This window comes from Bos mutus, chromosome 4 (assembly GCF_027580195.1).
Source record: "Bos mutus isolate GX-2022 chromosome 4, NWIPB_WYAK_1.1, whole genome shotgun sequence".
NCBI classification, from domain to species: Eukaryota; Metazoa; Chordata; class Mammalia; order Artiodactyla; family Bovidae; genus Bos; species Bos mutus.
The window spans coordinates 47,907,654-47,924,741 of NC_091620.1; the positions used below are offsets into that span (position 1 = coordinate 47,907,654).

General features: G+C 35.1%; 1 protein-coding gene across 6 annotated transcripts in view; it reads left to right on the top strand.

Annotated features, from left to right (window-relative positions):
• The window catches only part of PALS2 (protein associated with LIN7 2, MAGUK p55 family member), a 135,056-nt gene that overhangs the window by 108,944 nt on the left and 9,024 nt on the right, over nucleotides 1-17,088 (top strand). For 5 of the 6 annotated variants that reach the window (XM_070369442.1, XM_070369440.1, XM_070369441.1 and 2 more), the window contains exons 6-12: nucleotides 1,250-1,291; nucleotides 2,764-2,895; nucleotides 5,786-5,885; nucleotides 6,215-6,283; nucleotides 7,845-8,006; nucleotides 15,266-15,468; nucleotides 16,424-16,552. In XM_070369442.1, coding sequence (XP_070225543.1) covers nucleotides 1,250-1,291; nucleotides 2,764-2,895; nucleotides 5,786-5,885; nucleotides 6,215-6,283; nucleotides 7,845-8,006; nucleotides 15,266-15,468; nucleotides 16,424-16,552 — 837 coding nt within the window. The remainder of the gene's footprint in view (nucleotides 1-1,249; nucleotides 1,292-2,763; nucleotides 2,896-5,785; nucleotides 5,886-6,214; nucleotides 6,284-7,844; nucleotides 8,007-15,265; nucleotides 15,469-16,423; nucleotides 16,553-17,088) is intronic. The other variant, XM_005902874.2, reaches the window with a different exon arrangement.

A 17,088-nucleotide genomic window follows, 5' to 3' on the forward strand; every position in this document is an offset into this window, starting at 1 on the left:
TCCTAATCCACTACCAGTCTAGTCCTCACTTCCTATTGTTAAACAATTAGATTGCTTCCAATCACTTGTGATTAAGAAATAATCAGTAGTTAATAGTCTTCTATGTAAGTCATTTTGCATATATCTGAGTTAACACTGCTGTTGAGTACATTCCCAGAGATGGATTACTAGGTCAGAGATTTTTTGTAATTTTGATAGCTGTTGATTGCTAAATTGGCCTCTCAAGGGATTAAATCAATTTTTCCACCCACCTGTTAGGACTGTGGGTCACTTGGCATTTTCCTATCTACAGAATGTTGTCAGATATTTGGATCCCTGCTAATGTGATGGGAGGAAAATGTTACTATAATATAGTTTTAATTTGTATTTATACTCTGAGTGAGGTTAACATTGCTTCCTGGTTTAAAAGCCACTTTCTTTTTTCGATTCCAACTCCTTTAGATTGTTGATCACTTAGTTCTGTTAGTGATTAGAATATGAGATTGAAATATTTTAGCAGATTGTGTTTAGTCACTTCTTAACCAATAAACAGTTAACATCCATAGCTTATTAGTGAAACATTTTTAAGTGTGCTTAATAAAATATAATTGTACAAAATCTAGTCAAATCTCTATGATTTAAAGGCCATTGCAAAATGTTTAGATCAGAGGTTGGGGTTAATTGATTTTTCAGACAAATTTTCAAAGGTCAGAGTAAAACTAATATAATCTGAGTATTTGAAGCATAAGAGTAATGTCCCAAAGCTAATTTGGTTAATGAGAAAAATGAGAATTGTTTCTTCTAGAAATCATTTACATTTGAGAGATGTGGTTTGTTTCACAAATGATGATATTTCCAGCACCTTTTGATGGGAGTAGGGAAGTGAATATTTGTGAGAAAGTGTAAGCCTTTTGTTACAAGTATATTCTGACCCACAGGTAAGACCAATAGACACATTCACGGTTAGATGATAGGATTCTCTTACTATTGATCCAGTACAGCTTTTATGAGAAATAAGGAGTATCCAAGTATTTTTTTTTTTTTTTACAACTTTTACATATCCCTCCTTCATCTTTACCTCATCTCTGCTAACTTTTGCTTCTATCATTTATAATTTTCAGGTATTATACCCTTTGGACATTTAATTAGGGAAGTAGTTGCTTTACCAAGTGAATGAAATGAAAATGGGCCAGTAGTTTGTTTATATTTATTTAATTTATTATCAATTTAAAGTCTGGCTTTATTTATGCAATGAAAAATATATTTTTAGAGTTGCACCAATATGGAGAGGCATCCCGCACACGTCCGTCAGGTATGGTGTCATTCCAGGACATTTTGTGGTACTCCGTGTTTCTGTCTTATTAGCCAACTAAATTTACCTAATTACATTTAATCATTTTGGTTTTTATCCATTGCCAAACCACTGAGCTGCATGCCATTGTCAAGTTAGCCAATTATCACATTTTAGCGATCATAATACTGTTTGTATGCTTGCTTTGTAGATATTTCTAAAATTGCGTATCAGGAAAAAAATTACTGGTTTACTGATTTTTTTTAAGCATTAATATTTAGCCTTTCAAAAGTTATTGAAAATATTCTGAATGCTTTCTATAAAAATCATCTAATTGTAAATAACTAAAATTTTGTCATGTTTCAAATTTAATTATTTTTAAATTATTTTAATATGCATCTGTCACATTACATTTTACTACACTAATAATGTAATGATCTACTTGTGCTATTTGAATATCCTGTTTGGTTATATTTATACAAGTATTGATAAACATAGGAAAGTAACATCATTATTTTGACTAATTATGTGCTTTCCTGCTTGTTAGTTTACCTGCTGATTAATGCTTAGTCAGTTTTCTAGAAGATAAAATTTAAATTTCTATAAATATGCCTGGAAAAGGTCTGTAGTAAGAAAGTAATTGGTCTGAACTTGCCATTGAATACTGAAAATGCTTTTAACCTAACTAGAATTCAAAATTAAATAAACTAAATATTTTGGATATTGGAGATCATAACTACCATGCTAATTGACATAGTTTTATTAATAAAACAGATTTAAAAGAAATTTCCATAGTTACATGAATTTAAATTGGAAATAGCTTCAAGGCTTTTTTAGTATTTGTTTTAGTATTAATTTGATGCTGATCTTTTACATCAAAGCAGGATAATTCCAGAAAACTATTTTCCTCACAACTTTTGGCCAGTGTGAATCTATGTGACTAAAAATATATGTTATTACCAGGGATGAAAGTTTGTTTTTTTAAAAAAAGGTTACTGACTATATTTCAGGTCTGATTTCAACATGAACCTTTATTGTTTAATTTTGGCTTTAGGAACCTTTCAAAAAGTCATTCCTACTATATCTGAAACATATGACCTAACTGCATATATTAGTTCAGGATGTTAATTAGAAAGTGTCATTTACTTACATAAAAATTGTGCACTGTTGGTTGGACAATCATCTGAAAAGATTGGGAGAAAGTGAGAAAGCAAGAAAGGTGGAAGAAACAGTTGTTAAACTGTTAAGATTAGAAGTTAAAGATAGAAACAAAAATTTAATGTAATACTAATGTTTATTTCCTGTTTTGTTTTCTGATACCAAATTATTAATGTTCTAATAACTTTATATTTAAGGAAAACAAGTTCCTTAGCTGAAGTACTAAATACATTATCATTTACATTATCAATTAATTCACAGTGCTTTGAAAAAGATTTCCAAAATCCAGTGACAAATGGTACATTTCTAGTATTTTTAATTGTGCTGTGTTTTAGGTATTTGTGAAATGTCATTTTGATTATAATCCATACAATGATAACCTGATACCCTGCAAAGAAGCAGGATTGAAGTTTTCAAAAGGAGAAATTCTTCAGATTGTAAACAGAGAAGACCCAAACTGGTGGCAGGTTAGTATGCTTCTCAAAATTTCTTCACCTGCTTTCTTATTTTCAATATTAGATCTGACCAATATCTGAATATTCAGGAGGAAAGTATTATTGTTTGTTCTAGTGATTTTTTTTTCCCTGCATGAACAGCTCCTGCTTCATGGCTATTAATTTTGTGGACAGAAGACCAAATTGAGAGGGACTTTGTGAGCAGCTGTTAATAAATTCAGTATTAACTAGCCTGTGGTTTAGAGACTAGACCAGTCGGTTCTTCCACATAAGATTATAGTAAAATATAGCACTCAGCAGGAACAACTCCCCTGAGGTCATCCCTTTTTCAGTGTTTGTTTTAACTAGAAGTCTTTACTGTGGGTAGAGTAGTCTTCCTCTTGTCTTCTCTCACTGTATGTATGTTCATGACAAATAAAATTTAATTTCTTTAATTCTTGAATCTATTTGCCCACCTCAGTTATTGAGAGTTGAAGGTTTGCTTTATCATCTGTGTTGTTTGGTTTTGGATTAAAATCTGTGTGTATAGAAAGGGATATGTGTTACCACTGTCTTTTCCCCCTCCATTTTTCAGAAGACGTGTGTGATAGTCTTCTTGTTTTTCCTTTTCACTAATACAGCTTTCAGAAGTCTCTAGCAGCAGTAATAAGTCTGTTTTTGTAATTGCTTACAGAGACTAACAACCAGAACTGGAGAAACAAAGTCTAAAATTCCTTAAACTGTCACAGTAAAAGAGAGTCTCATTAAGGAGCAAGGTGTGAGCGGGAAGGACCTGGGATCCATGCTGAACTCTGAATTAAACTGAGATATTAGAAACTCAGGGCTTCCCTGGTGGCTCAGACCATAAAGAATCTGACTGCAATGCAAGAGACCCAGGTTCAGTTCCTGGGTCGGGAAAATCTCCTGAAGAAGGGAATGGCAGCCCACTCCAGTATTCTTGCCTGGAGAATTCCATGGCCAGAGGAGCCTGGCAGGGTACAGTCCACGGGGTCACTAAGAGTCGGATACCACTGAGCAACTAAACTTTCATTAGTAACTCAAATTAACTCTAATAAGTTATATTGACTTCTGAGGGGGGATGAATTGTAACAATAAGAACAATCTTACTAATATGTCCTTCAAATTAAGACATTATAATGTATAAGTGTACTGTGGTGAGAGAACTAAGAAATGAATAAACAGAATCCATGAGTTCAAGAGGTTTCAACTGAATTTCTTAGAACTCTCATCTAAAAATATCTGCTTTCTATGGGCAGTTTCCTTTGTTGAACTTTCCCAAGTTTCTTTTTACCCCTTCTCTCTGAATGCCATCTCAGTTTTCTTCTAACCATGTCAGCATTATCTATCTGTCTCTTCCTGCATTTTTGTCATCTGTTACTCAAAATGTATTTTTTAAGATTTTAATTGCTAAAAATAATACTAGATTTTTCTGTTCTAGTTGTAAGGGTAAAGTCACTAACATTGTGTGATAAGCCAGTATCTCTAGTAGCCAGTTCTCCAGCCACTGTTTTGAAATACTTTGGGTTTCAGTTTAAAAGTTAAGTTTTTTTTTTAATTAATTTATTTTTTATTGAAGAATAATTGCTTTACAGAATTTTGCTGTTTTCTGTCAAACCTCAACATGAATCATCCATAAGTATACATATATCCCCTCCCTTTTGAAGCTCCCTCCCAAATCCCTCCCTATCCCACCGCTCCAGCCCGACACAGAGCCTCTGTTTCATTTTCCTGAGGCATACAGCAAATTCCCATATCTATTTTACATATGGTAGTGTGAGTTTTCTTGTTACTCTTTACATACGTTTCACCTTCTCCTCCCCTCTCCCATGTTCATAAGTCTATTCTCTATGTATGTTTCTCCACTGTTGCCCTGTAAATAAATTCTTCAGTACCATTTTTGTAGTTCCATATAAATGTGTTAGAATATGGTATTTATCTTTCTGACTCACTTCACTCTGTATAATAGGTTCTAAGTTCATCCACCTCATTAGAATTGACTTAAATGTGTTCCTTATAAAAAGGAACTGAGTAATATTCCATTGTGTAGATGTACCACAACTTCTTTATCCATTCATCTGTTGATGGACATCTAGGTTGCTTCCATGTTCTAGCTATTGCAAATAGTGCTGCAGTGAACAATGGAATACATGAGTCTTTATATGCCTAGGAGTGGGATTGCTGGATCATATGGTGGTTTTATTCCTAGTTTTTAAGGAATCTCCATACCGTCTTCCATAGTGGCTGTATCAATTTACATTCCCACCAACAGTGCAAGAGCATTCCCTTTTCTCTACATCCTCCCCAGCATTTATTGTTTGTAGACTTTTTGATGATGGCCATTCTGAACAGTGTGAGGTGGTATCTCATTGTAGTTTTGATTTGCATTTCTCTAATAATGAGCGAAGTAGGTGAAGTTTTACCCGTTTTAAACTTATTCTTCCTCTCAGGATATTCAGATTCCTGGCAGCATGAATTAAACCCTCCACTCTGTTCTCCCAGTGCTGTCTGTCCCCCCGCCCCCCACTTTGATTTGGCCTCAGGAAATACCATTGTAGTAGGATTAATATGATAGCAAACACCTAACAAGTGCTAACACAGAGAACAGCATTTATTCCTTTCCATTCCCTCTAGTTTAGTGTTATAAATAAAAAGGTATTAGTAATTTAAAGATCCTGTATGCTTTTGTATTTTGGTCTTAAAATTTCACTACCAGGTGGCACTCTGGTTAGATGCCCATTGATTCCTCAGTACTAAGGTCTTTCAGTATCCTGACAGTGCCATGCACTTAAATATCAAGGTCCGTTTCTTAAGAGCAAACTTTTTTTTACTGCATGTCCTGCTTATTAAAATGTTGTCTCAAATTTTAGTCGCTGATATATACAATTCATTAATTTGATTCTAGGCTAGCCATGTAAAAGAGGGAGGAAGTGCTGGTCTCATTCCAAGCCAGTTCCTGGAAGAGAAGAGAAAGGCCTTTGTTAGAAGAGACTGGGATAATTCAGGTGACGAACTCGACACAATAAGTAACAAGTAGCCCTTTGTGGCCACATTTTCTTACCTCTTTCATCTGAATTAGCAGATGAATTTATTTAAAATATATCTAGAGTCAACATCTGCTTCATTGTATCACTCTCAAAAATAAACTTTTTGATCCCTTTCTGCCACCTGCTGGTATTATATCAGAATTCAGTGGCTCAGCTCACCCCTGCCCATTTCGGCTCTGTAGGATGCAACCCTGGGAAGATAATTCTCCCAGCCCTATAGAATACCCCAGGGCAATGTATATATTCCAACATACTGTTTAAGTTATATTTGCCTTGTCATCCTTCAGGACCTTTTTGTGGAACAATAAGTAGCAAAAAAAAGAAAAAGATGATGTATCTCACAACCAGAAATGCAGGTATGTTTTAAATACTTTGAGAAGTCCAAGTGAACTATGAACTAGCTTTATCATTAGTGTGGCATATGTTCTAAATGTATAATTTTAAATGAATGAATTCATATTAGTACCCAATTGCAAGGAACTGCAATATGGACACTCAGTGCAGTAATATATAGGCATTATTTAAATCCTGATATACATGCTTGTACTATCACCAGTGTGCTTTATTTTATGAGCATAATTTACAGTAAAATGAATTCATTAAGATTTATGCTTGTATTAATGAAGGAACAATGTGACAATTGAAACTGTTTTTTTAAGAACTTTGACAGGAACTTATGTGTTATTTCTGCAGAACAAAATCCCTTTTTATGACTATGTTAAAAGTGTTATGATTAATGGCAAACATATTCTACCATAACATTATCCATGATACTTTTGGAGAAAAGTACTGGACCAAACAAATCTTAGCCTGATCTAATAGGATTCTTTCTTAAATTTTTTAGATTTAAAGACAGATAAATATGACACCCACCAGTTACTCTTTTCAGTTGTAGAGGCTGCTAAGAGTGACATGCAGCTCTTTGAATCAGAAGGCTCTAGAGACTCTGATTCAAAGACTCAAAAGAACTGATCATTGTAAAGTGCTTTCTTGACTTTAGAGCTTCCTCTATGCTGGTAATAAACTAAACAGCACACTATAAAGAAAATAATGTAATGACATATTGCAATAATAATAATAATAATATAATAAGGGGAAAATAGATTCTCCCTTAACCTACTGTGGAGAAATTGTGCAAAGAAAGTGTTGCTATTAAGATAATAACCTAAGGAAGAAGTGTTATTATTGTAGATTGAGAGTCATAGCCATAATAATAGGTAATATAATATTTCAAATTCTCTTTGGCTTTATTTTTCATTAAATACATATACTTAAAGCTTTCTTGCAAAATGGAAAGTTTTTCATTTTCCCATTGATTGTAATTTTGGAATGTGTTTCTACTGAAAATGATTAGGATCAACGTTTTATTTTATACATAAATTTAGAATCTTAATATTTAAATGTTATTACGTTGCCTGTATGCATTTTATTAATCAAACTGATATTTGCAGAAGTTGCCACACTATTTATTCATTTATATCACTGAAGGAGTACTCATTCTATGAAACTTAGTTAAGTGGCTACTCTAGGTATACAGCTATCCTTCCTATTTGATATGCACTTTTTAGTGGAATAGATTACATAAACTAATTTGCAATTTGATTATATTAACTAATTATTTCTACTGATGAATTGCGAAGAAACAAGTTTTAATGGATAGTCTGTCTTATAAGGATAAAGCAAGGACACTTTTTTAGCTTTGTTAGATTTTTAAGGCAAAAGGATGGAAGCAGATGTTTAAATCAGAATACAAAATAATTTATTGTACTTTACCAAATTTATTTTTAAAAATCTACGCTAAGTCAGTACCGTTCAGGTGATACTTCACTATCAAGACAGCTAAAACATCACTGAACAGAACTGAATATGATGTTTACAGAACTGAATATGTTGTTTTCCTATTACCCTTACATTTAGAATTCGATCGTCATGAAATCCAGATATACGAGGAGGTAGCCAAAATGCCTCCCTTCCAGAGAAAGACGTTAGTATTGATAGGAGCTCAAGGTGTGGGCCGAAGAAGCTTGAAAAACAGGTTCATAGTGTTAAATCCCACTAGGTTTGGAACCACAGTGCCATGTAAGTCTTCTGCATTTCCTTTGCTATTTGATTTGGAAGGAAAGGATGTGTGTGTTGGCAGGGGGGCCGAGGTGGGGGTAGGAATTACTATTATTTTATTCCCAAGGAATTTCTAATTATGCCAATGGAAATGAAAGAGCAAATGATACTGAAAGCTTGACAACTCTACAGCTGTCTTGAAATAGCAGTGAAATAGCACTGTAGCCTCTGTCAGCTTGCTGGCTGGTGGCAGTCACTTCTCCAGACTCTTCAATCCGGTAATGTTCATTAAATGCAGGTATTAAGAGTTGTGGCAAAATTAACATTAGCTTTGTATATTCTTGTACGATTGACATATATCTGAAAAGTTGTGTTTTTCACTTATTTTATTGCAAAGAAAAGGGGGAAAGATGCTGGATCCTCTAACACTCCCAATGTCGCAGTCCCTTTGTGAATTTATGTGTTCTGGCTGATAGGTCTCATTCCTTCAAGGTCATGAGCCTGCTTTTTGATAGCACGTCAAAAGAGATTCTTCTTCCAGAGCAAGCAAGATTAATTAAGTTCACATATTTATTTATGTATAAAATACATGATGGGAAGTACAAGCATTAAGTGAACCAAACACTCATTTTATGATCTTTGCATTCTTTCTCCATTCATACATTTACAAGGAAAGTTAAATAATGTCAAAAGCATGCTTGATGAGAATGGAGTTAAAGCAAGGAGTTAAATGATATATCTGCCTTAGAATGCCTTAGTATAAGGACTACTATACATGTGTCTTTATGTCTTCATCTTGGAGATATATGAGCCTTTACTTATGGGAACTTATCTCTTCCCTGAATATAAGCCAGTTTTGCCTTTGTAACTCCCCTTTCTGTGCTTCCATTGCTGACAAGCCCCGTTTTGATTCACATAGAATTTCTGTAGATGTTTTAATTCCTTTAAGCTTTCCAAGTCAGGTCTTAGCCTGACATCACTCCATCTCTTTCAGATGAGTTTTAGGGTGTCTGTCCTTTCATCCAGTATGCTTAGACATTCAGTTCTCAGTGAGTAATCCTGTTGCTAGCATTCTTAGGGGTGTTGTTTGTAATCCCTTTAGGGCTTGAGTTGCATTGTATACACTGTAAATCAGTAAATCAGACAAATCCTAGTTAAATAGTTAACAAAATAAAAATCTCACTGTGACCAGAGTATTTTAAAGTATTTTGTTTTCTGTTTTTATCAAATTAATGCATGTAGCATATTTTATACCGGTGGCAGATTCATTTTGATATTTGGCAAAACTAATACAATTATGTAAAGTTTAAAAATAAAATAAAATAAAATAAAAAAAAATATATATATATATAATGAAAAATAACCCCATCTTCTTCTACCTAGTTACCAGAAACAGTCACTTTTCAATCTTTCTGGTATTTCTTCTGTTAGTCCTCCATATGTTTTAATAATATCTTCACTCTGCTGTTTCTTGCTCTATCCAGTGTAGGCCTTATCTGCTGTCTTCCTGAGTGTCCTCCCAATATAAAGATAGCTCTCAGTTCAGTTCAGTCGCTCAGTTGTGTCCGACTCTTTGCAACCCCATGAATCGCAGCACGCCAGGCCTCCCTGTCCATCACCAACTCCCAGAGTTCACCCAGACTCACGGCCATCGAGTCAGTGATGCCATCCAGCCATCTCATCCTCTGTTGTCCCCTTCTCCTCCTGCCCCTAATCCCTCCCAGCATCAGAGTCTTTTCCAATGAGTCAACTCTTCGCATGAGGTGGCCAAAGTACTGGAGTTTCAGCTTTAGCATCATTCCTTCCAAAGAAATCCCAGGGCTGATCTCCTTCAGGATGGACTAGTTGGATCTTCTTGCAGTCCAAGGGACTCTCAAGAGTCTTCTCCAACACCACAGTTCAAAAGCATCAATTCTTCGGCGCTCAGCCTTCTTCACAGTCCCAACTCTCACATCCATACATGACCACTGGAAAAACCATAGCCTTGACTAGACGAACCTTTATTGGCAAAGTAATGTCTCTGCTTTTGAATATGCTATCTAGGTTGGTCATAACTTTCCTTCCAAGGAGTAAGCGTCTTTTAATTTCATGGCTGCAGTCACCATCTGCAGTGACTTTGGAGCCCAGAAAAATAAAGTCTGACACTGTTTCCACTGTTTCTCCATCTATTTCCCATGAAGTGATGGGACCGGATGCCATGATCTTCGTTTTCTGAATGTTGAGCTTTAAGCCAGCTTTTTAACTCTCCACTTTCACTTTCATCAAGAGGCTTTTGAGTTCCTCTTTACTTTCTGCCATAAGGGTGGTGTCATCTGCATATCTGAGGTTATTGATATTTCTCCCGGCAATCCTGATTCCAGCTTGTGCTTCTTCCAGCCCAGCGTTTCTCATGATGTACTCTGCGTATAAGTTAAATAAGCAGGGTGACAATATACAGCCTTGACGAACTCCTTTTCCTATTTAGAACCAGTGTGTTGTTCCATGTCCAGTTCTAACTGTTGCTTCCTGACATGCATACAAATTTCTCAAGAGGCAGGTCAGGTGGTCTGGTATTCCCATCTTTTTCAGAATTTTCCACAGTTTATTATGATCCACACAGTCAAAGGTTTTGGCATAGTCAGTAAAGCAGAAATAGATGTTTTTCTGGAACTCTCTTGCTTTTTCCATGATCCAGCGGATGTTGGCAATTTGATCTCTGGTTCCTCTGCCTTTTCTAAAACCAGCTTGAACGTCAGGAAGTTCACGGTTCACATATTGCTGAAGCCTGGGTTGGAGAATTTTGAGCATTACTTTACTAGCGTGTGAGATGAGAGCAACTGTGCGGTAGTTTGAGCATTCTTTGGCATTGCCTTTCTTTGGGATTGGAATGAAAACTGACCTTTTCCAGTCCTGTGGCCACTGCTGAGTTTTCCAAATTTGCTGGCATATTGAGTGCAGCACTTTCACAGCATCATCTTTCAGGATTTGGAATAGCTCAACTGGAATTCCATCACCTCCACTAGCTTTGTTTGTAGTGATGCTTTCTAAGGCCCACTTGACTTCACGTTCCAGGATGTCTGGCTCTAGGTGAGTGATCGATCACACCATCGTGATTATCTGGGCCAGTCTTTGTTTTAATACAAAACTATATGCATGAATTCTGTCATAATTCATGCATATAGTTTTGTATTAAAACAAAGACTGGCTTATTCGGTAAGTCACGCATTTTTCTTGGAGACCTCAGTCTCACAAGCCTCAGTCTTCCTGCTTCAGTGAGGACTACACACACTCCTCTCTGTCTATCCCACGTTAGCATAAGGATGTTTCCCTTTATTGTTGTCCTGAGTTGAAGCTATGGCTCCTGGGTCCCATTCTTTTTCTTTCTTGGTTTATTGCATTGTTTTGCTGCGGCACATCACTTGCAACTTGACAAGAAATGGTGTATGGATGTTAATTTTGGGATCTTTGTGTTTGAAGTTGTATGTTTTTTGCCCTGTATTTGATTAATTGAGAATAGAAAGTCTAAATTGTAATACTGAAAAGATGTTACTCTTGAATCCAGTTTGGTTAAGAAGTCTGTTGTTCAGTCACCAGGTCATGTCCAACTCTTTGAGATCCCATGGACTGCAGCACACCAGGCTTCCCTGCTCCTCACCATCTCCCAGAATTTGCCCAAGTTCATGTCCATTGAATCAGTGATGCCATATAATCAATTTATCCTCCGTTGCCCTCTTCTCCTTCTGCTTTCATTCTTTCCCAGCATCAGGGTCTTTTAAGAAGTCTAGGACATCATTTTAATTTTTGTTCTTTCATAAATGACCTGATTTTCCTTCAGAGTCTTTTTATTTTGTTGGTTTTCATTATCTTATAATAATGATGTGCCTTTGTGTGCATCTATTTTTATTCCTTGTGCTGATGATTGTGGCTCTTCAGACTAGAAATTCATGCTCTTCCATTCTAGGGAATTATGTTTCTTCGATGATTTCTCTCTGTTTTCTGTTTTGACTTTTTCTAGAATTTCTATTAGCTAGATGTTGAACATCCTGGATTTATCTCTTTTGTCTCTTACTTTTCATATTGTCTAGCCTTTTATCTTTTTATTCTACTCTTTAAAAGATTACCTTGAATTCTTTATCTTCTATCTCATCAGGGTTTATCACAACTAGTCATAATTTTCATTTTAGGATTATTTTCTGTTTCCTGTTTAATTTTTTTTTCCCATAGCACCATCTGTTTCTGGGAACTATCTCTGCTGTATCTCTAAGAATATTAAATAGTGAGTGTAATTCTTTTTTATGTTTCTGTTGTATAGGATGATTAAAATATTCTGGAGATGAATAATGGTAATGGTTGCACAACAGTGTTAATGTACTTACTGCCAATTAATTGTACACTTAATAATGGTTAAAATGATAAATTTTATGTTATATATATTTTATCATGATTAAAAAACCCTAAGAATTAATCATATTAGCTTCTTAATATTCTAGTATATAAGTATATCATGCTTTATTTAACCCTCTCTGTTATCGTCCATTTGCATGGTTTGGGTGGCATTTTTGTTACAAGTAACTAAACTGTGTATATGTAAATCTCAGATGTAAAATTAGTAAACCAAAGGATATATATGTAGAGAGGGATTTATACATAGAAGTATAAATATATTTATTTCATCTTGCTTTCTTCATGCCAAATTAATTTACAGAAAGATATACTATTTTACCTTTCAACAGATTTTTAGTAACTGTAAATATTCATATATGAATTTTTATATAGAATTATGTATGTATATCCATACATCAACTCTCATTTCGTTACATGATGTTGGTGTGTCTTACTTTTTTTTAAATCATTCACATTTATATAACATCTAGTTTTTATTAAGCTTCAGAATTAACACATACAAAAAAATATTAAGTGTGACAAGTTTCCTTAACTTGTGATACATTGTCTGGTGGTCTGGATGGCAAGGTCTCATAGGGAAGGAGGTAAATACTGCTGTTGGATTAAGTTGATTTCATTTTCTTTATGTATTATATGATCCTAAAATAAAATATTAAAAATTATTCATCATCTTGGCTAAACTGCCTTATTAATTATGTTTTCTCTTTACTATGTCTTGGAATAGTTAACAAATGTTACTTTGTTGCTTATTTCCTCACTATATGAAGAGCTGCTAAAGATTAGAATTTTGCTAAACAATCTATTAGTTACCATAAAAGTCTAAGGAATCAGCTGTAGTTAAGTCACCCTGATCTAATTTCTCTGTTCTAAAAATGGAAAAAGACTTAATTATGTGGCAATTTAGATTGTGTGTGTGTGTCCACTAGAGAATGGTATTATAGTTAAAATTCACTTGTAAACCAGAAACATTTCCCCAATAATGTGAGATTCTCTCCACGTGATAGAGGTAGTGGTGGAGGCAGTGTGTGTGTCTGTACGTTCCACTTCAAGCAGCACATTTCTATGTGTGGTTTCACTGTGGTGCATCACAAAAGTCATACTCTTCTAAAATTATCTTCACAGATACTAAGCCAAGTCCTAGCATGTGTGTAGTTGGGGAACTTAAAATTGCCTTTGAAATTTTATCATACCACTTTTGGTAAAGAATTCCAGAAACCTTAGAGATTACACATTTTTTAACATGAAAAGTCATTATGGCATCTTGAAGCTCTTTAAGTGACTTCATAAATCTCTCTACAGTAATCTGGGATGAGCCAGAAAACAGCAGGGGAAAAAGGGAATTGTCTCGTACATAATGATCTCATTTATCAATTAGACCCTTGTTACTGAGCTTGAACTTAAAGTTTTGTTCTTATAAAAGTTTTCTTGGTGTGTTGTTACAAATAGTCCAAATACTAACTGTCACTTTTTCATCTGTTTACTTTCTAACTTTAATTGCATATAGTTAATGATTTCCTCAGATATTCTGCTTGTGTAAGTACTTGACTAATAGAAGTAGAATTTTTTTTTATATATATCTGATGTAGCCAAACTCAGATTAAGGTTAAACTTGAATATACACACACACGTACACAAATTACCTTTCTTCCTAGGGAGTTCTAGCAAGTTGGCAGAGAGTACATAACTGCATTTTTACAACAGTTTGAAAGGTGATAATTATCTGTTCCTAGCACAGCCAGGTTGCAAAGGAGTTGTATGTTTCTCAAATACCAGATAAAAGGATCTTTGACTTGATCTCTCTCTCATTCTCTCAGAAAGAATACTTCAGGTCAGAGTAGAGAAAGTAGAACATAGTAACATCCAGGTGGCTAGATCTACCACTGAGGTGCAAAACAAAACAATTAACATTTGGAAATGTCAAGTAGAAGGAAGCCAGAAGAAAGGTGTGGTACTAGGGTGAAATAAAGGACAGATAATTTGTGGGTAAAACTACACTTCAGAAAATTGATAATACCAACTAAGAATAGAACTTTGCTCACTTATTGGACTTGCAATTAGGCAGTGTTAAAGTATAAAGAAATTAATACTCCTTAACAGAAAGGGAGTATTGGTCAGATAGAAAAGACACTCATTTGCAATATACTTCACACTTAAGAAGGAAATGGCAACCCACTCCAGTACTCTTGCCTGGAGAATCCCATGGAGGGAGGAGCCTGGTAGGCTACAGTCCATGGGGTTGCAGAGTCGACTCAACTGAGTGACAGTGACTTGACTTCACACTTATTGCTCTTACCTTAGTTAGGAATTTCAAGTTAGGGCTCTGCTTCTAGGTAAAATATATTTCGAGTTTCAAACTGACTTTATAAAGCATATTTTTTGGATGTAAATTGTATATTGGAGACTACCTCTTAAAACATTTCTGTGGATCAGGGTCAGTAAACTTTTTTATTTTAGATTTTGTAGTCCGTTTAGTCTGTACCACAGCTATTCTGAGAAGGAAATGGCAACCCACTCCAGTATTCTTGCCTGGAGAATGCCAGGGACAGAGGCACCTAGTGGGCTGCCGTCTATGGGGTCACACAGAGTCAGACACGACTGAAGCGACTTAGCAGCAGCAGCTATTCTGCCTTTGTAAAATGAATGAAAACATGGGTGATAAAATGAATGAGCAAAGCTGTGTGCCAGTAAAACTTTTTTACAGAAGTATTATTATTTACAATAAGAAGCAAACAGGTTTTGTAAATAAACTTTATTTACAAAAATAAGATTTGGTCATAGGCTATGGTTTGTCAACCCCTGCACTAAATGTAAAAGTCTTAAGCTACCCTGTACATTTTGGTTTATATTTTAATACATTGCATTGTCTCTGTACAAATTCTCAATGCTGTGTTATTTAGTTACTTCACGGAAACCAAGGGAAGATGAAAAAGATGGCCAAGCATATAAATTTGTGTCACGATCTGAGATGGAAGCTGATATTAAAGCTGGAAAGTATTTGGAACATGGGGAATATGAAGGAAACCTCTACGGAACCAAGATCGACTCCATTCTTGAAGTTGTCCAAACTGGAAGAACTTGCATTTTGGATGTCAACCCACAAGTAAGCTGTATGAATTCCAAAGCTGTTTTTTAAGTTTTAGTTCCTGTGGAGTTTTTGTCTTCAGATTATGAGGATATCTCCTTTCCTCTATTACCTGTGGCGATAGAGAACCTTATTATGCATCTACAGCTAGTTTACTAAATCTCTAATCCATTAGTCAGCAGAGACTTGGATGGCAATAGATGCTTGAGTCACACCCCTTCCCACCCAGCACACACACAGCCCCACACATTCACACACATATCCCATTCATTTCATTCTCATTCTGTGTCCTTTACTGACCCCTTCCCACCATTCTACACTCAACCCAATCCCCTTTCCCTACTCAGAGATTTGTATTATTAATAGTTTGGTGCATATCATGCTGTCATTTTAAGTATGCTTTAAATAAAAAAATATATATATTTAGAAAATGTAATGGGTTTTCTACTTTTGTTGTTTCTTATATACATAAATGGAAAAATTCTATACAGATTCTTTAGCCTTTTTTCATTAAGCAGTATTTTTTGAAGATCTTTTCGTGTTAGGTACTATAGAGCTTTTTTTGTGATTGCTGCATGATATTTCATAGTACAGATATATGATTATTTATATAACCACTCTCCAGTTAACGGACACTGAAATTATTTCTGCTTTTTCAATATTAACAGAATTCTACAATTAACATAGAAAGCATTTATATCATTCTTAATGATTTGGGATCATTAATACTTTTTTTTTGTTCAGGGGTACCAAAGAGTAGTGAGACTGAAATCAGAACAAAATTAATGGATCACCATTTTAGGAAAGCACTATATGGAATCAGAAGGATAGAAGGGAGGTGAGGGGATGGGGAGCAGGTGTTAGACCATGTCCTTTATCTTTAGGAAGAGGGCAGGTGGACTTTGATTATTTAGGGTAACATAATTCAGATTCTAATCCTATATAAATTGGTTTGCAACTTTCTTCTACACAGGCCCTGAAAGTGCTGAGGACATCCGAGTTCATGCCCTATGTTGTGTTCATTGCTGCTCCAGAGCTGGATACCCTACGTGCCATGCACAAGGCCGTAGTGGAGGCTGGTATCACTACCAAACTTCTGACGGTGAGGAGTGTTCAGGCTAGCGGTGTTATTTTCCTCCTAAAGTTTTTCCTTTTTCTTTTGGGCATGTTTAATTCTATCTATTCATATTTATGAAACAAACACATTACATAAGGTATCACAGAATAAAAATATGTTCCCTGGATGTAGTTAGGATTTAGAACAGTATTGCTTTTACTTAAAAATCATCGTCCACTCCATTTTAAAACAGAAGTTTACTCTGTGTAAAGGAAATGGAACAGTGTTAAAATGTACATATTAATCTAATTCCCTCTTTTTACTACTGTGAAAACAGGGCCTATACAGATGTTCATAAGGTTTACTATGGGTAGAGTTAGGTGTTGTTACATGTTTTCATTTCTCCCTCTCTTTTTCTCATGTTGTGAAAAATTTTAAATATGTAGAAAAGAGGGAAGACATGAACTCCCATGTGCCCACCACTTAGCTTCAATAACACATGGCCATTTTTGTTACAATTAGACCTCTCTTCACTTCCTCCCTCACCTTGAATTATTTTGGAGCACATCTTTGATATCACA